At 40.6% G+C, this 25,131-nt stretch overlaps 1 protein-coding gene across 7 annotated transcripts in view; it reads right to left on the bottom strand.

Moving 5' to 3' along the window:
• Positions 1-24,575, bottom strand: part of FAM13B (family with sequence similarity 13 member B) — a 59,317-nt gene extending 34,742 nt beyond the window's left edge. For 5 of the 7 annotated variants that reach the window (XM_084884517.1, XM_084884518.1, XM_084884519.1 and 2 more), the window contains exons 1-8: positions 24,258-24,575; positions 13,334-13,500; positions 11,420-11,610; positions 10,544-10,756; positions 6,633-6,810; positions 6,198-6,339; positions 930-1,090; positions 16-57 (exon numbers count right to left, since the gene is read on the bottom strand). In XM_084884517.1, coding sequence (XP_084740643.1) covers positions 16-57; positions 930-1,090; positions 6,198-6,339; positions 6,633-6,810; positions 10,544-10,756; positions 11,420-11,576 — 893 coding nt within the window. In that variant the 5' untranslated portion in view covers positions 11,577-11,610; positions 13,334-13,500; positions 24,258-24,575. The remainder of the gene's footprint in view (positions 1-15; positions 58-929; positions 1,091-6,197; positions 6,340-6,632; positions 6,811-10,543; positions 10,757-11,419; positions 11,611-13,333; positions 13,501-24,257) is intronic. The other 2 variants (XM_084884521.1, XM_084884522.1) reach the window with 1 other exon arrangement.
• Between the last annotated feature and the right edge of the window lie 556 nt (positions 24,576-25,131).

Genomic DNA, 25,131 nt, shown 5'->3' with positions numbered 1-25,131 from the left:
AGTATAACTACTTACTCTGCAGAGGCTGGTAAGACGCTGGTGGGAGATATACGGGCACTGTAATCAAAGAAAGAAATTAGCTATAAAATTTTAAAATACTAAATGACTTCAAAATATGCTGAAAACTGCCACATTTGTACTACATTGACACAACCAGAAGAGCATGCAGTTAGTTTTATGTTCATCTCTAGCAGAGTATGATACTAAAAGATCCTTAAAAACATTCTCCTTCCTGTGTGTGTGTGGGGGGGGGGGGGGGGGAGGGAGGGGGGGGGGAGATGCCAGCTACTTCATCTGATACTCACTTGGAGAAACACTGACTTATTCCAAATCTTGAGGAAAAATTGACTACTGGCCCAATAAAAGTACCCATGTAGGATAGTGTGATGGTCTCAATACTGGCCCTATACACCTTGCCAGAAGTAATAGTATTTGCTATTTCTCAGAGGATGTTCTCAAGCAACAATCAGGAAAGGCAAAACCTAGCCGTTTTTACCTAAGTGGTTATCGAGTGTCGGCTCTCGGACTGAAGGGTTCTAAGTGTGATTCCGGTCAAGGGCATGTACCTTGGTTGCAGACTCGATCCCTGGCCCCAGTTGGGGCATTTGCAGGAAGCAACCAATGGATGTCTTTCTCATATCGATGTTTCTCTGTGTGTGTGTCTCTCCCTCTCCCTTGCAATTGTTAAAAAAAAAAAAAAAAAAAAAAAAAAATCCTCTAGTGAGGAATAATAAAAATAAATAAATTTGTGTTTTTAAAAAGAAATATATGTAAGAGGTTGCATTTTTTTTAAAAAAAGGTATCTATGCTGTAACTGAAATTTTCTTAGCAAGATTATTTTAAGTTTTCTTGTTTGATTTCATGGTTGAGTGAATCTACATCTAGAATAAAATGCTCAAAAGCTAAAGTTCTTTCAAATGAAATACTACCTTGTTGATGATGTAACACTATTTGTTTCCAGGATGTTTTCAGTCATCCTTAATTGTACCACCTCTGGCATGTCATTCGATTTTTCTGCTCCCTCTTCTGGAAGTTCTTCTATATGTTCCAGCTTTTCATCTTCCTCTTCCTCCTCAGAAAGTTCATTAACCTATAAAAGGAAACAGAGAATTAAAATTTCATGAAACTAGAAAAGAATAAAAAAGAAAATAAAAATTCATGAAACTGTTAATTAACATTATCTAAGATGTACTATTCTAAGAAAATTTTAAACAAAACTCACTTTTTACTTCATTTCCTAGGGCCAAAGATCAATGGAAAAATCCTTTGGTAGGGATTCACAAAAAAAAGCTTTCTCTCACCCCACACTTAACCTCAAAAGTTCTTCTGATTCTTGCCTTGTCAATTTGACCTTCCACTTATCAAGAGTCTATTCTGTTCATAAGTTATTCTGAACCTGCCCAATATATATGCAGCTACTTCGACTCCACTTAAGGAAAACCCTCGTCCATACTTCCGTCTCTTCTTTCTTTGACTGCTATCATTCCCCTCTCTCGGGTCTTATGAAATGCCTGCTCTCCATACTCCGGCTTATGGAGAATGCTGCTCCCTGCCTTCCCAAATGTATACAGAAACATAATTATCACCTACATCTTCAAAGCATTCTACTGGATTCGCATTCATTTAAGGACCCCACGTCTACTGACTCTGGGCCATTTTTCAAATACACCCTATTCATCATATCCAGTCCTCTCTTCTCTCTCTCTCTCTCTCTCGTCTCATACTATTACTAAAAGTATCTACTACGTTAAAAAGACTCTAACAGCCAACTAGTTTCATTAATAGGCTGAAACTCCAAAAGAAGAGAGCACTAGACAAACTTTCTTCCTTCCCTCTTTTCCTCCTTCCCCTCTTTCTCTCTCTCTCCCACACCCACATCTCTCTTAAAAAAAAAAAAAAAAAACTGCCCCAGCTGGTTTGGCTCAGTGGATAGAGTTGGCCTGGGGACTGAGAAGGCCTGGGTTCAATTTCAACCAAGGGCACATGCCCAAGTTGCAGGCTCAATGCCCAGTAGGGGCATGCAGGAGGCAGCCAATCAATTATTCTCTCTCACCACTGATGTTCCTATTGCTTCCCTCTCTCCTTTCCTCTCTGAAATCAATAAAAATATATTTTAAAACTTTTTTAATCAATAAATATATTTTTAAAAATACAAAAATACTAATGCCATACATGTGAGATAGATATATTTCAGTATACATTAGGAAACTGCAGAAAAGAAATATCAGAGAACTACCCTATATAATAAAAGCCTAATATGCTAAGTGTCCAGTCGTCCAATCAGCCATTCAACCAATCAAAGTGTAATATGCAAATGATATGCTAATGTCGCTCAACAGCTCCTAATGACGTGCACTGACCACCAGGGGGCAGACAACCAGTCAATCAGTTGTTATGACGGGCATTGACCACCAGGGGGGCAGACACTGATGATTGGGACTGAGCGAGACAGGCCAGACACACCCTGGAGCCCTCCCACAGTCCCTCTCCAGCTGGCCAACCTCCCAACTGACCACCATGGGGCAGATGCTCAACGCAGGAGCTGCACTCTACTTTGGTGGTTAGTGCACTCCCACAGCCAACCTTCTGTGATCTCGTGCCCCCACCCTCCCACTCCCAGGCAGTCCCCTGATAGGCCTCAATTGCTGATCAGGCCAAGGGACCCCACATGTACAAATTCATGCACCAGGCCTCTAGTACCACAATATAGAGCATAATTAAGGATACCCTGAAGACTTCATAGTCAAGATAAACATTAGGTCAAATTGGCATCATCTTTTATTGATTGGAGAGAGAGAGAGAGAGAGGAGGGATAGAGAGAGAGAGAAACATCAATTTATTCCACATATTTATGCATTCATTCATTCATTCTCATATATCCCTAACTGGGGGGTCAAACCCGCAACCTTAGCATATTCTAATTAACTGAACTATCCAGCCATCATATCACATCAATGTTTCTCTCTCTCCCTTCCTCTCTAACATTCAACAAAAATATTCACCCTGGCTGGTGTTCTCAACAGTTAAGAGCATAGGGCATAGGCCATGCACTGAAGGGTCACAGGTTCCACTATCTGAGTTGCAGATTTGATCCCTGTCTTGGTCAGGGCATGTGAGAGGGGGAACCAATTGATATGTCTGTCTCTCTCTCCCCCCATCCTTACCTCCCTTTTACTCTCTCTGAAAATCAATGGAAAAAACACTCGGGTGAGTTTTAACAAAAAATAATTATTTTTTTAAAACTTTTTAAAGAGTCTTGGTTCTTTAAAAAAAAAAATGCTTACATGAAAAAAACATGAAAAACTAAGGAAAATATAAACCCCAAATATTAATTAAACTTATCCATAAAAGCTCACAAAAGTATAGGAACTCTTTTAAATAAAAGCTGGGCTAAAATAAAATTCCTAATTCATAAGAAAATGAGAGACATCTGTAATACTGTTAACAATAAAATAAAATTTAAAAGTTAAATAAAAACAGAACAAAACAAGCATCTTAATTCATATAATCAGAGCCAAGACCTATAAAAATTAATGAAAATCTGTATGATTTTCAAGAGATGCTGCTTGCCCTAGCTAGTTTGGCTGAGTGGATAGAGTGTCAGCCTGCATATTGAAGGGTCCCAGGTTCGATTTCAATCAAGGGCAATGCCCCAGTTGTGGGCTTGATTCCCAGTAAGGGATATACAGGAGGCAGCTGATCAATGATTCTCTCTTATCATTGATGTTTCTATTTCTCTCTCCCTCTCCAAAATCAATAAAATGTTTTGTTTTTAAATAAATGCTTCTTTATAATCTAAGAGCAAATAGAACAACCCAAATGTTCACCATGGGTGGGAAGTTATCAACCACAGACCTTGTATGCATAGATACATAAGCCATGGACCCAGACAACAGGGTGGTGAAGAACTGGGGCGGGGGCAGCCAGGGGCTGGCTGGAGGGGGTCAATGGGGGAAACAGGGAACTTATTGTACTTTCAACAGTAAGGAATTACTTTTTTAAAAATAATGATCCTATATAATAAAAAGCTAACATGCAAATTGAACAAAGGGCAGAATGACCAGTCGCTATGACATGCACTGTCCACCAGGGTGCAGGAGTTCAATGCAAACGCTGCCCCCGGTGGTCAGTGCGCTGCCCGGGGGGTGGGGGGGAGTTGGCACTGCTCAGCCAGAAGCTGGGCTCATGCTGGTGAGTGCAGCGGTGGTGGCAGGAGCATCTCCCATCTCTGCAGCAGCGCTAAGGATGTCCAAGGGCTCCTGGACTGCAACAGAGCACAGGCTGGGCTGAGGGGGACAACCGCCCCCCCCTGCTAGTGCACAATTTTCGTGCACCAGGCCTCTAGTAATAAATGAAAATAATGTGACCATATAATTTATTATCTAATCCTGGATATATTAATAAAACTAAAAATAATAAAATGAAATAAACTTGAATATATTTTAAAGTAAAAAGAGAAGCTACTAAATAATATTACATCAGAAAGCAGATATAAACCAGGACTATTCTGAAAAAACTGGGATGTACAGTCACCTTTGAAGTGGGCACTGGCACTATAAGTCAAATATGATATCTTATATACTCACACAATAGGAAAGTACACAGATATAAAAAATATATATATGTTCTCTATATTCCAATAGAAAAGATCTCCAAGGTATACTGTTATCTAGTTCAAAAAACCAAAAAACCAACAAGGTACAGAATAGTGTGTATGGTATGCTACTTTCCTGTTTAAAAAAACTGCAAAATAAAAATATTTACTTATATTTGCATGAAGAAATTCTGGAAAAATACTTTTTTTTTTTAAATGAGGGAAAGGGGCTGAAACCGGTTTGGCTCAATGGATAGAGCGTCGGCTTGGGGACTGAAAGGTCCCGAGTTCGATTCCGGTCAAGGGCATGTACCTTGGTTGCGGGCATATCCCCAGTAGGGGGTGTGCAAGAGGCAGCTGATCGATGACTCTCTCTCATCGATGTTTCTAACTCTCTATTCCTCTCTCTTCCTCTCTGTACAAAATCAATAAAAATATATTTTTTAAAAAAATAAATAAATGAGGGAAAGGGGTGAGTATGGGTTAGAGAAATATATTTTACTTTTTTTTTTTAACCAATTGGACAATTATTCATTGAAAAAAAATATATATATAACAGCCCCAACCCATACCCAAATAACTTAATAAAGGCTTGCTTAATAAATAATTTCACTGAAATGCAAAAGAAAAATTTCCACATAGAATTAAATAATAAATTCTAAATCTAAGTCTGAATTAATGTGACTTTAAAATAAATTACAATTACTCAGCATCGATATTCTCATTTCATAAAGGAGAAAGATATTTGTACAATCTCAACCAAGGCATAGCAGTAACAACAAAATAAAAGGTAGCCTGAGAAACAGATTTTAATGTTCAAGTTACAAACAAAGTAAAAAATTTATCTGCAACCTAAACTTACTCTAACGCTTCTCAATGACAATGATTGTACTGCTATACTGAGTTGCTACTTTAACCAAGAAAAACTTTATTTACTTAAGAGTTTGAATGAACTTTGTATTGAATCTTTGTCTACCTTCTACTTCTTACCCTCTGCCTACATTCCTCTATGCTAGCAGTTTCTTTGCAAAGACAAACACACACACACACACACACACACACACACACACACAAAACCATTATTCTTACAAAATACACAAAGCTTAAGTTAACAGAAGAAAAAACACAAAGAAAAAATAAACATACAAAATCTCTATATATTCTGGTTTCAATGCCTTTCCCATATTACCCAAATTAAGAACAAGTTGTTCAGAAAAAATATCACATTCAGCTATTACTTAGATGTAGATGATTCCATATAATAACCAAGTGCAGATCTTCCAATTTAGTCCTTAAAATTCCACCAGCCCTAACCAGTTTGGCTCAGTGGATAGAGCGTAGGCCTGCAGACTCAAGGGTCCCAGGTTCAATTCTGGTCAAGGGCATGTACCTTGAATGCGGGCACATACCCAGTAGGGAGTGTGTAGGAGGCAGCTGATCAATGTTTCTCTTTCATTGATGTTTCTAACTCTCTATCCCTTTCCCTTCCTCTCTGTAAGAAATAAAATTTTAAAAAATTCCACCAAAGTTTGTACCAAGCCTTTGAGAGCAATTATTTTTTTTAAAATTCTTCCTCCAAGTAGAATATTTAAAATATTCTTACCTGTTCAGTAATTGAACTCAAATCATTAGATGAAAAGTCTTCCTCTTCATTTTCAAAAAACTCATAGTAATTTTCCAGAAGTCCAGCCATTATCCTGCTCATTATTTCTTGTTCTTTCAGATCTTCCACATCTGTGTAAATGCTAAGAATAAAAGTCCAAACTGAATTGAGAGTTCTTAAATCAATCACAGGTAAAAAGTCAGAAGACAACCAATGAGTCATTTTATAATCTTGAGCAATGTCATCATTCTGTGCCTCAGTTTTCCCATCTGTAAAGCCTACCTAATTTGTACCCTGTTCAAAAAATGCTAGGAAGATTAACCAGATCTAGTATAAAAATAATGGTGCATCAAGCAACCCATGATTCTTGGGAGACAGCATAATGATTCTATTCCACAAACTTTTTAATTAAACAAAAATGATGAAAGAACTTACTGGAAGACATCTGGACCAAAGACAGCAGCCAAAGAGTTTGCAGACCAAATTTCTTCATGATGTGATGCTACATTGGCTAAAAATCTACACAGAAACTTTAACAAACTGTAATTAACAGATGGAAGCTGTTGCAAGAGGAACCTCAACTTTCTTCCAAATTCATCTTCGTTATTATAATCTATAAAACATAATGACAGGTGTTTTCAATGAAGCAAAAGCAACGCTCAAACACTGTGCCAGGTTCACATTACTCCACCCACATCACCTTTTTTCTGTTAACAATTCAAAACCTCTTCACTTCCTCTACTAGAGGCCAAATGCCCTCAGGGTTTGCATTTCACTTATTAAGTGGAAAAGAGGAGTGGAGAAGGAACTCAAGCCTTTAATTGTTGAAGGATGTTTTCCTCATCTATTACTCACTGGCCCCAATTCTCTAATTTTTTTTTAATTCTCATCATATTGTCTCTTGCATGGCTGTACCAATATTTCCAAACTAGTGTCAATTATAAATCAAAATACACTGACCAATACCAGTCAAGTACTAGTGAGTACTAGTCAAGTACTAGTGAGCAAAGAGAAGCAATTTAACCCTAGCTGGTTTGGCTCAGTGGATAGAGTGTTAGTCTGTGGAATGAAGGGTTCCAGGCTCAATTTCGGTCAAGGGCACACGTCCAGATTGCAAGTGCGATGCACACAGGAGACAGTCAATCAATGATTATCTCTCTCTCTCTCTCCCTCTGCTTTTCTTTCTGAAATCAATAAAATATATTTTTATTTTATAAAAAGAGAGAAGCAATCTAACCCGATGATAATGTCATACTTTTGACTTGAACAAACGGGGAAACAAAGGAGTGACTTTCTTCTCCCTTGACATCCCAAAATGAACAATCAACATCTTTGGGAACACTAACAGAACTAAATAAAAAGGAATTCCATTTCTCATGTGTTTTTCTCCTCTGAGCTGGTGTTGGTTTCTGTTATGCAAGTGAATTTTCAACTAACAGAAGTAGGCCGTTTTTATCATGTCAAACATGCCAGGGTTGCGGGCTTGTTGCCTGATGTGGGTGGGGCATGCAAAATGCAGCTGATCAATGGTTCTCTCTCATCATTAATGATTCTGTCTCTCTCTCCCTCTCCCTTACTCTATGAAATCCATAAAAGTTCATATTTTTAAAGTAAATAAAAATAAACCCAATTTAAAAAAATATTTTTCTTCAGGTTAAAATTAATTTTAAAATTCTTGGTTGAAAAACTCTTAATAGGTTATGATCACGATAGCAATTCTGTGGGGTGATTGATCACAGGGGCCCCAGATCGATAGCCTGCAGAGGGAGGCCCTACCCACCTGCCACAGTGCTGCCAGCCAGGTGGCCTGGGCCTCCCCCTGCGGGATGATCGTGGGGCGATGGTTGGGCCCCCCAACCAATCACATCACACCTGCCGTGGCTGGCCTGGTGCCAATGTATGTCATAGTGTGGTCATCTGGAAGATCGTCCAGATGGTCGTTCTGCTGTTTGGTCGTTCAGTTGATTGCATATTATACTTTTATTATTATAAATGTTACTGTCATACTTTTAAATGAATATCAATTAAAATGACAATCCTAGTGACAAACAGCCTCTGATAGTCTCAATGAGTCAATGACTGTATTACCATTTATGATGGGGTCTCTCTTTTCCCAATCCAACAAGGAAAGAGAGATGATCCGGTTCTTCGAGTAGAGGGGCTGGGGATTGAGGAAATATGAAAGAAAGAAACAAGATACAAAATGGAAGGGAAAAGCTGAGAACCGGGTAGATGGCAGTCTTCTGAGGGAAAGACAGAGACCCAGAGCCCATACAGCTCTGGGTCATTTATATCCCAAACACCAAAAGATAAAGGGAGCTTGGGTGGACCCAGGTCCTATTGACTCCCTCATTCCTGATGCTAGCCTAAATTTACATATCAAAGTCCACTCATAAAGGTAAGAGTCAGTGCTGATAACACATCTGCCTTTTTGCTAAGATGTGTATCCAAGATGTGGCTTTGCCTGTCGCCAGGGTTTCAGCTGACAATAATTAAAGAATGCCCATGTGCCTTTCCAGGGGGCCCTCTGCACCATTAAATTTCATTCCAATTATTCTTTTATAAATTTTCATTCAAGACTTAATATTATCTGATTCTTGAAACTTTGAAGACTTGTTTACAATTCAACTAAAACAGGGAACATAAAACCCTATCACTATAAAGCAAAAATGACTCTGAAGTCATAAAAAGAGCTTAGAAAATTCTTAACACATCAGTCACGAAGGATAATATTTTCTTCCTTTTTACAGCAGAATAATATTCCATTGTGTAAATGTACCACAGCTTTTTTTATCCACTCATCTAGTATTTATAACTTCTTTTGTTTTGTTTTTTTGTTTTGTTAATCCTCACCCAAAGATGTTTTTTCATTGATTTTTAGGGCGAGTGGAAGAGAGGGGAAAAACAGAAACATCGATGTGAGAGAAACACATTGCTTAGTTGCCTCCTGTGCACACCCCGACCAAGGCCCAGGCCAGGGAGGAGCCTGCAACCAAGGTATATGCCCTTGACTAGAATCAAACCCGGGACCCTTTGGTCCAACAGGCTCTATCCACTGAGCCAAATCAGCTATGGCTATAATTTCTTAACATCACAGAATTTCTGTAGAAGCTCCAATTCTAAGAAATAAAGAGATTCCATTACACAGAGAGAAAAGCCAGAAAAAATTTTTTTTAATATTCAAGAAATATATAATACTAAATGCCATCTTTATAAAGTTTCCTATATAACCAAACATATCACTCATTATGTACACATGAATACCGCTTGGCTATAGGAACACAAGCATTTCCTCACTTCTTGGTTCTTTTACCTTTCTGCCTATCACCACCTTTACTTTTCTTGTCCCTATTCCTTTCCAGCTGGGCCCTACTTTTAGTCACCACCAAAAAACGCACCCAACAAGCACAAATTTTTTTTTCTTTATTTAGCTTGGAGCCTAATGTACAATTTGGTATTTTCTTTCTTTCAGGCATATTTTAAACCTAGAATCAAAGTTGTCTTCTGATTTTTGCTAGAAAGTTCTTTTTTTTTTTTTTTTTAATATATTTTATTGATTTTTTACAGAAAGGGAGAGAGAGAGAGCTAGAAAGGTCAATGAGAGAGAAACATCGACCAGCTGCCTCTTGCACACCCCCTACCGGGATGTGCCCGCAGTCAATGTACATGCCCTTGACCGGAATCGAACCTGAGACCTTTCAGTCCGCAGACCGACGCTCTACCACTGAGCCAAACCGGTTTCGGCAAGATTTTTGCTAGAAAGTTCTATCAAGCCAGGAATAAATATCCTGTAATAACATCACCATTAAGCAATACCACTGGCTATTATTGGACACTCTGCTACACTTATCACCTTAAATGTTATTTTTTCTTTCTTCTTTCCCTATCCTCTTACTCCTTGTTCTTATCTCCTGCCTTTCCTCCTCTTAAACCAGGGGTCCTCAAACTTTTTAAAGTGGGGGCCAGATCACGGTCCCTCAGAGAGCTGGAGGGCCAGACTATATGAACTACTAATTCCTACGGTAACACCTCGGCTGCGCTCACTGCCCAAAAAACCTGGCGGGCCGGATCAGACTCCTCTGCGGGCCGCATGTGGCCAGCGGGCCGTAGTTTGAAGACCCCTGTCTTAAACCATTATCTTAGACCAATTATAAAAAGTAAATGTTCCACGGGAATCTGATAAGTTGCCATTCTTGACTAGACCAAAAAGCCCACATCCCCAAATGGGCACATAAGAAATGAATCTTAGAACTACTATAATTACTGCTTATACATCAAGATTTCTAAAGATAAGGACTTTGAAATTAATGTTAAATGGCTGGTTGATAAGAATCAAATTTTGTTACCTTGAGAAAGCTGCATCAAGTGAATATGCAAACTGCCAGGGATAACAGGTTCAGGAAGTTCTTGAAGGAAAAACCTAAGAAGACTAATAGCTGAGGGAACATCTGCTTCCTTAACCAAATCCACTTCTTCTCCACTGTCGTATCTCTGCCGAAGCCACTCCACTGTCTCAGCATTTCCATTGACTTGAAAAAGTCCTCGTTGCTCCAGACCTCCTACATTAGTTCAAGACAAAATTAAATAAGCTTCAACTTCAATTACTTGATCATATATTCTCCAATCAACTGAAAATATTCAGACTTTTGGAAAGCCATTCTCTTAGCTCCCCTGACTGGGCTAAACCCCTTCAAATTATACACCTAGAAACATACTAACTTTGTCTGTCCTGAGGGATATTCTACTTCATCCCACCCCCTATTTTCTTAATATAATTTTATTGACTTCAGAGAGGAAGGGAGAGGGAGAGATAGAAACATCAATGATGAAAGAGAATCATTGATCGACTTCGTCCTTCACGCTCCCTAGTGGGGATCAAACTCCCAACCCAGGCATGTGCCCTAATCTCCTGATTCATAGGTCAAAGCTCAAAAATTGAGCCACACCAGCTGGGCTATCCCACCCGATATCCATTAAAAATATTCCTAATATTTCCCACACACTAAAATGCTCTATATTGGGCATTTCTGAGTATAAAACACACTAAAATATTTTTTTTAAAAAAAAACAAAACAAAAAACAAAAAAAAAACTTCTATTGTTTTTCCTCATTATATTTTGGACTTTCTATGCTAAAAAAAAAAAAAAAAAATTTCAAGATCAAAAAGGGATAAGTTGTGTTTATTAAAACAAGGCTAGCCCTCAAAGTAAGGAAATGTATACCATGTTCCTCAATATAGTCCACAACGTGGCGGACTATGAATGGAACCTCATTGTCTGGATGTCCTCCCTGCTGCAGCTCATCAAGTGGAATTCCAAATATTTTGTTAGCAAGAACGGAGTTGCAGTTACTCAAGGAAGGGGAGGAGCTCTTCCTCATATCTTTTTTGCAGCCAGAAATCAAGCTGTCTTTTCTGCCAAATGAAAAACAACAAAAAAGACTATAATGATTAAAAGGTGGCAATATGACTAAATACATTGAAGAAAAAGGCTTTACATCTCAGTGTGTTCTCATCTATTAAATATGTTTCAATTATCAGGCTCACACTAGTATGTTCTACAAATAAAGTTCAATATAATCACCTAAGCATTTTCTCTACTATGCAGGGTTAGGTCTAAATACTAGCACTTGCATATTTATCAAACAATGGCAAAGTTGGTCATTAAACTTAGCAAAGGACATTAATGTCCTAAAGAAGAATTAAAGGGCAAATTTGGGTCAAAGATGACCTTTACTAACCAAGTTTATTAATGTCACAGATAAGAAGCCAAATCCAATCATGTCTGGACTCTCTTATATGAAATTCATATAATCGATTCATTCATAAGCACCCAAATATAAGAGAATCACTTTTACAAGTGATTCTTTTACAAAAATCACTTTTGTAAGTAATGGGCTAATACAATAAAAACAAGATTAACCAGTTCTTATTTCTACATGACAGATAATGTCTTTATAAACACAGGAAATTTTTCAGTTCTAGACATTAACCTTCAATGAGAATATTATCAATCCTGTTTCATAATTACTCAAAAAATCTGCACAGCACAGAAAAACTAAGTTATTAGTCTTAACTTTGTAATTGTGATCAGTAAAGAGGCAGTAGGGAAAAAAAATGTTTCTAATATCTAAAACATCAAAAACCAATCCCAAGAAAAGTTCATTTTCTAAAAGAAACATATTACTATATGTGGGAAAGGAGTATTTTTAAAAGAAATAAGGGGGATAAGTGGTGATGGAGACTTGACTTGGGGTAGTGAACACACAGTACAGTGTACAGATGATGTGTTGTGAACTGTGCATCTAAAACCTGTACAATTTGGTTAACCAGTATCACCCACTAAGTTCAACAAAAAATGAAGGAAAAAAAGCTTTTTCAAAAGTTAATAATGAACAAAATGATACAAACTGGGCTTTTTCATCACCCCAGAGAAACAACTCCTTCTGTACTACAAGAGAATGATAACAAAGCAAAAAAATTTAGTCTGTTCAATACTCTGAATTTTTTAAACATTATATATATTTTTTTTTTTTAATTTATTTCAGAAAGGAAAGAAGAGAGAGATAGAAACATCAATGATGACAGAGAATCATTGATCGACTGCTCCTGCACACCCCCTACTGGGGATTGAGCCTGAAATCTGGGCAGGATCCTTGACCTCCTGGTTCATAGGTCGATGCTCAATCACTGAGCCACACCTGCCAAGGGATATTCTGAAGTTTTTACCAAAATCAAGTCCTTATATACAGTGAGTCCCTCCAAAATGTATACCCACTTTAACAGCTGATAGCTTAATTTTGAAAATAAAATGTCATTTAATAGACACTGCCTTTATAATTATTTAAAGTGTATACATACATTTTTGGGGGGACACCCTATTGATGTACCCACTGGATCAAGAAAGTGTCACAACATGACTAGGAAATGAATCCACCCAACATATAAGAACAGTAGACATTAACTTAGGAACAGCAAAATGCCGTAAATTTAAATAGTTTTAGACACATAAGATCCATTCTTCAACATATCTGGTACCAGCTAATGACTACAAAAACCTCAAATTAATAATCAAATAGCAGTAATAATAAGTAAACTCCAAAATCTCTGGGGATGATTACCATTTTGAAAAACTTACCTTTGAGTACTTAAACACCTAAGTTTAAAAAACGAATTCTGCACCAGCTACCCTCACTGAGCAAGCATTCTTTTGTCATTTATGGCTGTTTGAGATTATGGCAGAAGATCAGCCTGTAGTTCCTCATTGAAGAAACGCAGAACTCGATCAGTACTTCAGCAATTAATCTAGAAGAAAAAAAACAATTCTTTTAATTTCCTATAACATCTTTAACTGTGAGAAGAGACTAGAATAAGCTGTGAGGTTCGTTTAGGAAGGTTCCTATACTGAAAGGCATTCTTCTGCCTAAGAAATGTATCTGTGACCTATTTAGAGGCAAAATCTTGCACAAAGTTTAAAAGTATGATAGCTAACCAGGGTAAGAATGTTTCTGCTAAAAATAAAGGAACTGCACAGGAGAATCTTTGGCAGCACACATTTTCAGAGATTATACTGTTCAAATAATTCATTTTCCTCACTGGACCCACATTTGCATAGACACCCCACCCAGTTCCATTCCATCCATATATACTCAGAACAAAACATGGAAACATTTTCAGATCAAAAAATGAAAGATAATTTTAAGCTTGAAACTTCACTTTCTTACTTTATTCTTTTCTTTGTATACAACATTTTGTTAGCAAGAACTAGTTATTTGAGCTTTCTGATTTGGAGAGGTAATAGCACATGTTAGACAAGAGCAATTAATAGAACCAGAAGGGCATGCAGTCAAATATCAACTCCACCATTCTGTAGATGTGACCCTGAACAACTTCCATGTCCCTAAGCCTGGGTTTCCTTATATAACACTACACACTTGTTAAGTTTAACTGAGATAATGCATGCATGTAATACATAGAGAATCAGTTTCCATTCTCTTCTTTAAATAATATTAAAAGACTATAAAATAGGCTGGAGAGAGAGAGGAAGAAGGGAAAAACCTGTTTAGCAATGTTTAATCACCTGTGAATCCTCGTAATCTATTTTAAAATCTTTTAATAAGCTCAGTAAACTACACTGAAGCATTCTGCTTAAGAAACGTTCAGGGTTCAGGTAAAGCAGAAAAGCAGAAGAGTATTATCATTTAGTGCAGTTTTGAGGGGAAGGAAAACCACATTCCCACAACAAATCTTTTTTTTATATGTATTTTTATTTCAAGAGGAAAGAAGAAGGAATGATAGAAACATTGATGGGGGAGAATCATAAACTGGCTGCCTCCTCCTACACATCCCACACTGAGGATCAAGCCTGAAATCTGGGCATATGCTCCGACTGTGGATCAAACCATGACTTCATGGTTCATAGGTCAGCGCTCAACCACTGAGCAACACCAGCCAGGCTCACAACTAATCTTTAGTAGATGATTACTTCCAAAACTCCCTGAAATGCCTGCTAAAATGTGTAGTCTTATTCATCTGAGTAAACAACTTCAAAGTTTCAAAGTTACAATCATCCCTCCCTCAATATCGACAGGGAATTTGTTATTCCTCCTCAGATAGGAAATCTGAAGATGCTCAAGTCCCGTATATAAAACAAGAGGCCTGGTACACGAAATTCGTGCACAGATGCAGACCCTAGGCCTGGCTAGTGATCAAAGCACAAGTGTCTGATGTGGAAGGGCAGGTCCCAGTTGACTTCTGGGCCCTGGGGAGCACCTGGACCACTGAACCCCACACGCCCCCCTCTGCCTGAGTCAAAGCGCCCACACAGAGAAGCAGTAAGTACTACCGGATGCCGCGGGCCAGGGCACAACGTGGGCCTCTGGGCCTCGCAGTGGTGTTGCACGTAAACCGGCAGGCAGCACACACTCTCCCAGCAGGCCTCGGGCTCTGGTTCCTGCGCAAACCCATGGGGAGCCCGACCGGCCCCTGCGGTCCCAGTGACTGCAGCCGGGCCACCCAGAAGAGGCCACACAAGCTGTGATCGGAGCCTGCAGGCCAGAGGGGAGGGACCAAGAGATGGTCAATGTACCTCATGGAGATTGGTCACATGGTCGTTCTGGTCGATATGCTTATGGTTTGCTGGCCTTTTATTACATAGGATTGTTTAGGGAATAATGACAAGGAAAAAAGCCTGTACATATTCAGTACCAAGCATCATAAGCCTAACTATATGTTAAGTACATGGCAGCAACAAAAAAGTTTTCTCCTAAATACTTTCCATTCACATCTGGATTGAATGCATGAATGAGGAACCCACAGATAGAGAGGGTCAATTATATTGAAGATCCTTTAAAGAAGTTAACTTCAGAGACAAGCTGTTTAATGAACTTACAATTCAGCTTGATGCCATCATAACACAAAGAAAAGGGGGATTTGCTTGATGTACAATAAATGAAGACTCATTAGAAGAGTGTGTCAGAAGCAAATTACATATAATCACTAAAATGGCTACTCATTTAGTGTCCTTAGTGAAATCAGAAACCAGTTATCTCATCCTGTGTTCTCTACTACTCCCAGCCTCTAACTAGACAATGTGAAAAGCATCTTTCCTAAGGTGACACTGGATAGGAATCTATGAATTCGTCATTAAAAAGATCCTTACTACAAGAAAAACAAAAGCAGAAATTTTTCAGCTATTGAGTTTTTCTCCTGAAGAGCATTGACAATGAAGATGAAAACATAAGTAGCTAATATTAAATGAGCAGTTCCTGTGTGCCACACAGTTCATGCCCTTTACATGTATCACACAGCTCATGCACTTTACATGTATTAATCGGGTATTATTCTTTTAACCCTTATTTTAATGAGACATTGCTTAGAGATTTATCAATTTACCCACAGTAATCCCAACTGTTAAGGGTCAGAGGCAGAATCTGAACCCAGACAGTTTGAACTGGGTTCAAATTCTGGCTCTTAAAGTCCTTGTTCTTAATCACTATACAAGTTAAAGTACCATAGAATCTCACATTTTATCACTCAAACTGGCCACAAAACATTACATACATTTTAGGAGGTCACTTACCCTATCTTGCTGAAAGGTAATTTAATGAGTGCCATTAGTGGCAAGCCCTACTAGTCAATGATTATTCACTTGAGACCTTTATATAGAGCACACTATTGAGGGCATTCAGACTGCAGTGGCCCAAAATATTTCTTCAACTACAAAATAGTTTTTTACATTACTTAGTCCTGTTCCAGTCCCCTTTACAGAACTTAAATCATGTAAATATTCCTTCCACATCTGTAGTGAGTTGATTTTTAGTGGCCCCAAAAATCTCATGTCTACCTAGAACCTCAAATGTGACTATTTGGAAACAGGATATCTCTCTCTCTCTCTCTCTCTCTCTCTCTCTCTCTCTCTCTCTCTCTCTCTCTCTCTCTCTTTAATATATTTTATTGATTTTTTACAGAGAGGAAGGGAGAAGGATAGAAAGTCAGAAACATCAATCAGCCACCCCTACTGGGGATGTGCCTGCAACCAAGGTACGTGCCCTTGACCGAAATCGAACCCGGGACCCTTGAGTCTGCAGGCCAACGCTCTATCTACTGAGCCAAACCGGTTTCGGCTGGAAATAGGATCTTTTTATACGTAATTAATTATCTCAAAAATGAAATCATCCTAGTTTTAGGGTGAATCCTATATCCAATGACTGGTGTCCTTATAAGATGACAAGACACAAACAAAAAAGGAGGAAGAAAATTAAGTTCTTGAGAAACCAAGATGCCGGCATAAGTAAACACCTGAACTTGTTGCCTCACACAACCACTTCAAAACTACAACTAAAAGACAAAACGGACTTCATCCAGAATCACAGGAAGGCTGGCTGAGTGGAAATTCTACAATTAGAAGGAAAGAGAAAAGCACATTGAGATTGGGAGAAGGTATGGAAGTAAACTGCAGAGGTACAGAGGCCCGCACACACAGGAGAGGGCTAGCAACTGAGTACAGTTGTCTTTCTCAATCGAAGGGAGACACAAGCTCCCGACTGCTCTGAACTCCAGTACCAGGTGAGACTCTGGAGACTCAGACTCCAACGGGGAGAAACTGGACTGTCTGGCAGCAGGCGAAACTCTAGGGCAGCTTTCTCTCAGAGGTGTCTGCTGCGATTATCAAGGGACACTGAGACCCAGGGACTCCTAGGGCAGGGCTGAGGATCAGCTATTGATGTTTGCTCCACCTGTGGATTTCCTGAGATCCCTTCCTACCCAAGCTGTGTGCAGAGGCTTTTGCATATGAATGTCTTGGCCCTTTACAACCTAAAATTACCTAACAAACTGCAGGTGGGTCAGAGAGACCCAGAACATCCAAAAGAAGGCCCAAGGCCCCACAGCAGCTTGCACTGCTTCACAGCTGGGCCTCATCAGGGCACCTCCAAATCCCAAACAAAAAGGAATCTGCAGATCTCTCTGTACCTCCTGTTGGGTGGCCTCAGGCAGAGGCTAAATTAGCACCTCCTAAGAGATCCAAGAGCCAGTTACCCAATAGTCAGAGTGGGACCATCCAGCTTACAACTCCTCAGATCCATAAGAGACACACTCAGGGGGCAGACTCAGTGAGCACCAAAGCTCCACTGAAGCTAGTCTTGCCCCATGAGGGTGTCTCCAGCACAGAAGTTCTCCCATCATAAACACATCTGATTCTCACAGCCAACTGGCCTGGAGGTCAATTCCTCCCTGTGATACCAACAACAATCAAGGCTTAACTACAACAAGACTGTGCACACAAAGGGGTGCACCAAGAGTGTCCACCTCAGGTAACTGGAAAGGCTGAGCCACTGGCCCATATAGGACACCTAGCACACAAAGCCACTCTATCAACACAGGGAAGCAGCCAAAATGTAGAGACAAAGAAACAGGTCACGGAAGAAATGGAGGAAAGCAAACTACTGGATATAGAGTTCAAAACCATGGTTATAAGGTTTTTCAAGAATTTTCTAGAAATCACCAATAAATTTAGAGAGACCTTCGAGGATATGAAAAAGGACCAACTAGAAATTAAACATACACTGACTGAAATAAAGAATAATATACAGAGATCCAACAGCAGATTAGAGGATCGTAAGACTCAAGTCAAAGATTTAAAATATGAAGAAGCAAAAAACACCCAACCAGAAAAAAGAATCCAAAAAGTTGAAGATAGTGTAAGGAGTCTTTGGGACAACTTCAAATGAACCAACATCAGAATTATGGGGGTACCAGAAGGAGAGAGAGAACAAGATACTGAAAACCTATTTGAAGAAATAATGACAGAAAACTTCCCCCATCTGGTGAAAGAAATAGACTTACAAGTCCAGGAAGCACAGAGGACCATACCAAGACACATCATACCGGTAATTAAAATGCCAAGGGCAAAAGACAAAAAGAGAATCTTAAAAGCAGCAAGAAAAAAAAAGTCGATTATCATTTTATACATAAAGCAACCTATAATAAGACCAGTCAGTATCTGCCGCCCTAACCTATTTGGCTCAGGGGATAGAGTATCAGCCTACAGACTGAAGGGTCCCAGGTTCGATTCCAATTAGGGCATGTGCCTTGGTTGTTGTGGTCACATCCCCAGTAGGAGGTGTGCAGGACGCAGCTGATCAATGTTTCTCTCTCATTTATGTTTCTAATTCTCTAACCCTCTCCCTTCCTCTCTGTAAAAAAAAAAATCAATAAAATATATTGACTTTTTAAAAGATGGAATAGTTTGTCTCCCTCAATGTAGCCATTTATTCACATAAATGTCCATTAATTTAAAAAAAAGAACAGTATATGCCAAGATAAATGACATTTTCATGTGAAAAAGTTCTACCTTCAAACTCAATAGAAATAAAGTTGCTTTGTCCAAAATGCTTTTGACAAAATAGGATACAATTTACATAGAGAAGTTTAAAAGAGCTACCTCAAAATTGCTAAAGATGACCCCCCAAAAAAACTCTTATCACTAACATACAAAGAGAGAAGAGCCAAGAGGGAGCTAGGTCTCGAAGATGGTGAGCTGTGGGAACAGAGATTCAAGTTTGTAGACAAGTGCTGTGTCTAACTATAAATCAGTGAACCAAAGCTTAAGGAAAATAAATTTACCCCTGCTCCATACATTCAGCTTTTCATTGGTACCCTCTGAACAATGCGCCAAAGCAAATGAAAAGGCACCTCTTTCATTCTAACTGAATAAGGATGGTACTTCAAAAGTTGCCAATATGCTAAGTCGGTGGTTCCTTCCTGGCCTGAGAACTGTCAAGGCATTAATTTGTCTGAGATCCTTAACAGTACACCAAGCAAACAGAAAGGTTGAACACGTCTCAACAGCACATAAACTGATCTGTCAAGTGTTCATAGATGCTATTGGGTTAGGAAAACACAAGTCATTTAAATTATTATTAGACTCATATTTACTTTACTCTTAAGTAATTTATCAAAGTATAAGTAAGAATTCATTAGTAGAATGTTTTTAAATTAAAGAGAGCTCTAACACTCAAAAGTTTAGGAATGCCTTTGCCTAAAAAGAAAAAAGAAAGGAAGTATAAAGATTTCTTGCAAATCCTATGCCTGAGCATTTGTTCACTTAAACATACTATCTTTTTAATACATTTTTATTGATTTCAGAGGAAGGAAGAGGGAGAGATAGAAACATCAATGATGAGAGTCACTGATCGACTGCCTCCTGCAGTACTTTTACATTAAAAATAAACAGAAACATAAATTTCAATTTTCTCTCTCTCTCATCGACGTTTCTAGCTCTCTCCCTTCCTCTCTGTAAAAAATCAATAAAATATATTTAAAAAAAACAATTGTGAATACAGTAAACAGTTTATTCTTGGATTATTATTTATTAACTGTTGTATTATTCTTTATGTGAGAATAATACAATAATATAAACCTACTTTTGTCCCACCCTTTATAGAATGCAAAACCACAAGCATTCAGGTGACTGTAATACATACAAAATTTTAAGAACCTCTGGCATACAGGACAAACTCTAAACTCCATTGCATGGTCTATAAGTATGTCATCTACCAGTAAAATTTCCTTTCCTGCTATTCCTCCACCTGACTGGACTCTTCAGCAATAAATACTTAACTAGTTGAAGCTCAGACAGGTTTTGCACATACTGTTTTCTGTACTTGGAACCCTAACTCAACACCATGACCAACCCCATCTTGTTCAACAAACTTACACTGATCTTCAAAAGTCTCAACTCCAGGCCTCACGGATTTGGCTCAGTGACTAGAGCCTCAGCCTGAGGACTGAAGGGTCCCAGGTTCGATTCTGGTCATGGGCACATGTCTGGGTTGTGGGTAATACCCCCAGTGTGGGGCGTGCAGGAGGCAGCCAATCGATGATTCTCTCACAACACTGATGTTCCTACCTCTCCTCCCTCTCCCTTCCTCTCTGAAATTAATAAAAATATTTTTTAACTAAATTAATTTTTTTTAAAGTCTCAACTCCAACTTCCTGTCAAACCTTCCCTTACTTCCCGGGACAGACAGTTCTTTCACCTTTTCAGCGGTCACCTCACACAACAGAAGACAGGAGCCATGTCATTTCACATTGTATCACCAAAGCCCTCACACAATGCCTGACACATGATTTAAATTTTTTAACATGTGCTGAATGAAGACGTAAGTGAGAGGCAAATAATGTTGGCTATTCAATGTACAGTATGTAATACTTTCAACAATGAAGATTAAAAGGACAAGTAAACAGGTTAAAAAAAGAATGCTAGAAGCAGGCACTAGTCCCCTTTTACATGTATTGTAAGTCTCAAATCACTTGGCTAAACTTCAAAATTTGAAATGGTTATGCTAGAATGTGCCACTGGATCTAACTGCAAATCTTTCTAATGAAAGTCTTTAAAAACCAGAAGATTAATATAAGCATCATTACAGGGCAAAATATTTACTCACATTTGCTTAGAAACCAGCCATAATTCTGATTCAAAAAGCCAAGGACAACATGTGGTACCTGGGGTTAGCCTCCAAAATTAGATAAAAGAAATTTCCTCAAAGGATGACCTCCTGAGATATCCGTCAGATCTAGAGTTCTACATGGTTCACATATCAGTACATTAAAAAACAAAATAAAAAACAGGAAAAAGTTTACTCTTGTCTCCTGATTAAGGGGCAAACCTATAATGTTCTATGGCTAGATGACCCCCAAAGATTCCCTTTCACCACTTAATATCACTGGTCTGCTAATTTAGCATTATTTTCTATTAAGTCAAAGTGAATATCTGCTAAATTAGCTCTTCCCACTAGGTATTAGCACAACGAGGATCCTTTTTTTAAAGTACACGATTTTATATGCATAATAGAGAACACATTATTATGTTAAGTGTGTGCATAATCGTACTTTTTACAAATGTACTCTTCAAGACTCCTCTATTCTAGTAACCTTTCACCTCTTCTCCATTGAAAGCATGCACATCAAGGGCCCGCTTAGCCCCGTGGTCAGCAAACTGCGGCCACATGCAGCTCTTTGGCCCCTTGAGTGTGGCTCTTCCACAAAATACCATGGCCTGGGCGAGTTTATTATGAAGAAGTAGCGTTAGAAGAAGTTTAAGTTTAAAATTTTTGGCTCTTAAAAGAAATTTCAATCGTTGTACTATTGATATTTGGCTCTATTGACTAATGAGTTTGCCGATCACTGGCTTAGCCCAATGAGTAATGTCTTAAGGGACCAGTTTATCATTTCTTATAGCTCACTAATACAAAACTACGATGAACTTCATTTTATAAGGGATATTAAGGGTAATTGAACAATTTGTTCTAGCCAAATGAATCCCTTTAAATCAGAACATTTCTCTTTTTGCACAGATGTATAAAACCTGCTCTGGGGAAAGGGAAGGAAGCTGGAACATGAACAAAAAAATATTACACTTATTTGTATATCTGTCTTCTCCACTAGATTGTGAACTTTGAGTTCAAAAAAGTATAGCTATAGCAGTTTATACTATTTCTCCAATACTGAAGTTAGTGGACAATAAAGAGGGAAGCCATACAGACTAAGATTATTCATAAATGATCAAAGTAGTCATTTTATTGGAGAAAAACATTTCCACCATTTTCTCTGTCCTAAAACAATGGCATTCTAATAAAAATAAAAATAAAAAATTTATGCTGAAACCGGTTTGGCTCAGTGGATAGAGCCTGCAGACTCAAGGGTCCCAGGTTCGATTCCGGTCAAGAGCATGTACCTTGGTTGCAGGCACATCCCCAGTAGAGGGTGTGCAAGAGGCAGCTGATCGATGATTCTCTCTCATCGATGTTTCTAACTCTCTACCCCTCTCTCTTCCTCTCTGTAAAAAATCAATAAAAAAATACTAAAAATAAATAAAAGTAAAAAAATAAAAAATTTACTTCACCCAATGAAGAATTTTATGACACTGTGATATACCTTCCTACATCTTCCCAAGGACTGAAACTGTCACAGATCCCTAATTAGTGACACAACCCTTTGCACTCCGCTGTCCCCTCTCAGGGGACATCAGAATTCTAGCATATCACTCGGATGTCCCCTCTCAGGGGACATAGCAGTTTATTAGTGATTACGGGGAATTGAGTTAATTCAACGCACGTTTCGCAAAGTAGCATCGAGTAGCTGGTAGCCAATGTCCAGAATGGTTCGGAGTGCAAAGGGTTAAACTGGAGAAAATACCCAGTTTATAGGGGTAGGAGTATTTATTTTATTTGTTGATGTGAGAAAGAGAGAGAGAGACAGACAGACAGACATCGATTTGTTGTTCCACTTATTTACACATTCACTAATCAATTCTTGTATGTGCCCAGACCAGGCTTCAACCTGCAAGGGGATCCAACTGCAACCTTGGGAGTATCAGGACCTGGCTCTAACCAACTCAACTACCCAGCCAGGGCTCTGTCCCAGTTTTAAAAGCAGCTCAGATTAAGGAAGAAGGGGCTCCAGTGAATATAACAAATGATGACCAGTTCATTCAATTCCATTCAACAAGTACTAAATGCATAGGCCTGTGAGAACCCGGGCCAACAAGTACAAAAAGATAACAAAAAGGAAAGTTGACGACAAAAGTAGCCTCACATTAACCCAGAAAGTCACTTAATTCAGAACTATCCTTTCATGTCTGCCTTTTTAAAACTAAGTGCATCCCAGTTATTTAATGTTCACAGTCAGCAATACTGTGGTTCCGGTTGCCATTTCTACATTAGAACTTAAAAGTAAAATAAGGGCCCAATACTTTAATGGAGACTTTTTTTTCTTCTTCAAATATTAGACGGCCTAATGGGGAACCGAATGCAATTCTGCAACTTTCTAAAAGTTAACTTTGTTTTTAACTGATTAAAAACAAACAAACAAACAAACAAAAAGTTCACAAATTCCCACTGGGCAAGTGTGCCAACCGATTCAATTTTCTATAACCTTGTCTGGAAACCAGGCCCCCTCTGGCCTGACCTGTGCACGGGGCCTTCTACACAAGTCCGCGGGGCGCCGACAGCCTCACTCCGGCTATAGCCTCCGAGCGATTTAAGGAAGTCAGCAATCGCTCATCTCACGTGATCTTTATAAGGGGCGCAGTTGAGCCAGGAATGAGCCACACACTCTTTTCTGCATCAACTTCGCTGCCCGGCGCAGAGGAAGTGGGCCGGGGGGAGGCCCAGGGCCGGCGGGCAGGGGAAGCCAGCACACCGATGTGGGCCGCGGGGCCCTCTCCCATCTCGGAGGAGCTGGAAGGCGAGGCGGGCACACCGCTCGAGCGCACTGCAGCGGCCGAAGACCGAACGAGGGCTGCCCCGTACACACCCACTGCCGGGGGCACGGCTTCCCCGGCTTTCCCTCGAGGAGAAAGGGGGGGGGGGGCTCTCCAGGAAATGCCCCACCTGCAGGAACTGCCCAGGAGGTCCAGCACCCCGACCTGCACCGCCCCGGAGCCCGCGCGGGTGGGACTAGCGCGGGTGGGCGGCCGGGAAGGGGGGGTTGGGGGGAGTGAGCCGCGGTGACCGGAGGCCCGGCGCATGCGCAGACAGGGCACCCGCCCGTTCGCTTACCGTTGGAACCGCGACGCCCCGTTCCCCGGCCGCGGCCGCTTGTCCAGGACCCGCGGGGACGGGAGGAGGACGAGAACGGAGGCCTCGAGCGAGTCCGCGGCCGGCGAGCCTCTCTCGAAGACGGCCGCTGTGGAGGGCCTAAAGCGGCGGCTGAGGCACCGGGCCAGCCCGATAAGCGACCCCCGGATGTCCCCGGCGGTGGCGGTGGCGGAGACGCGGGAGAAGGGGCGGGAGCGGCGGCGGAGGCGGCAGCGGAGGCGCAGAGCCGCCCTAACGGCAAGCGGAGGAGAGCGGAGGGCGGAGGGCGGGCAGCTGCCGGGCCGGATGTGACGTACGCGCGGGGCGGGGCGGGGCGGGGCGGGGCGGCCCGCGGGAGGGGCGGAAGTGGGGGGCGCTGGCGAGCGCGCCTCGAGGGCGGGGATACCCCGGCCTCCAGCCGCAGGCTTGCAGTCTGCGGGCTTTGAGAACGCGTTGCTTCTCCCGAATTCAGGCCCCGGATTCGGGTGCGAGCAGCGGGGCGCGGGCCTGCGGGCGGTGTCTGGGGCTCCTCGGTCTGGGGAGGGGCTGTAGGAAGGATAAAGGACCGGCCGTCCGGAAGACCGAGGTCGCGCCCGGTTTCTGCGGAGGGGGTCGTGCCCCCCTGCACAGGCCTGAATGACCTGGGTGCCCTTGTCCACGTGAGGAGCGCCGAGCCCGTCACCGAAAACCGCGGGGCGGACGGAGGTGGTGACTCGGGTCCCGGTTCCCAGAACCCGGGGGGTTAGGTCGGCGACCGTGCCCGCCCCCCACCGCGCCTCTTCACCTAAGGCCATGGCCCAGACTCTAGCACAGATGCCTCTGATGCCCACAGTCTGAGAATATGACAGTCGATAGG

Source organism: Pipistrellus hanaki (genome assembly GCF_964339955.1).
Source record: "Pipistrellus hanaki genome assembly, chromosome: 5".
NCBI classification, from domain to species: Eukaryota; Metazoa; Chordata; class Mammalia; order Chiroptera; family Vespertilionidae; genus Pipistrellus; species Pipistrellus hanaki.
The sequence above is the reverse complement of the archived record's forward strand: the minus strand, read 5'-3'. Positions and strand labels throughout refer to the sequence as shown.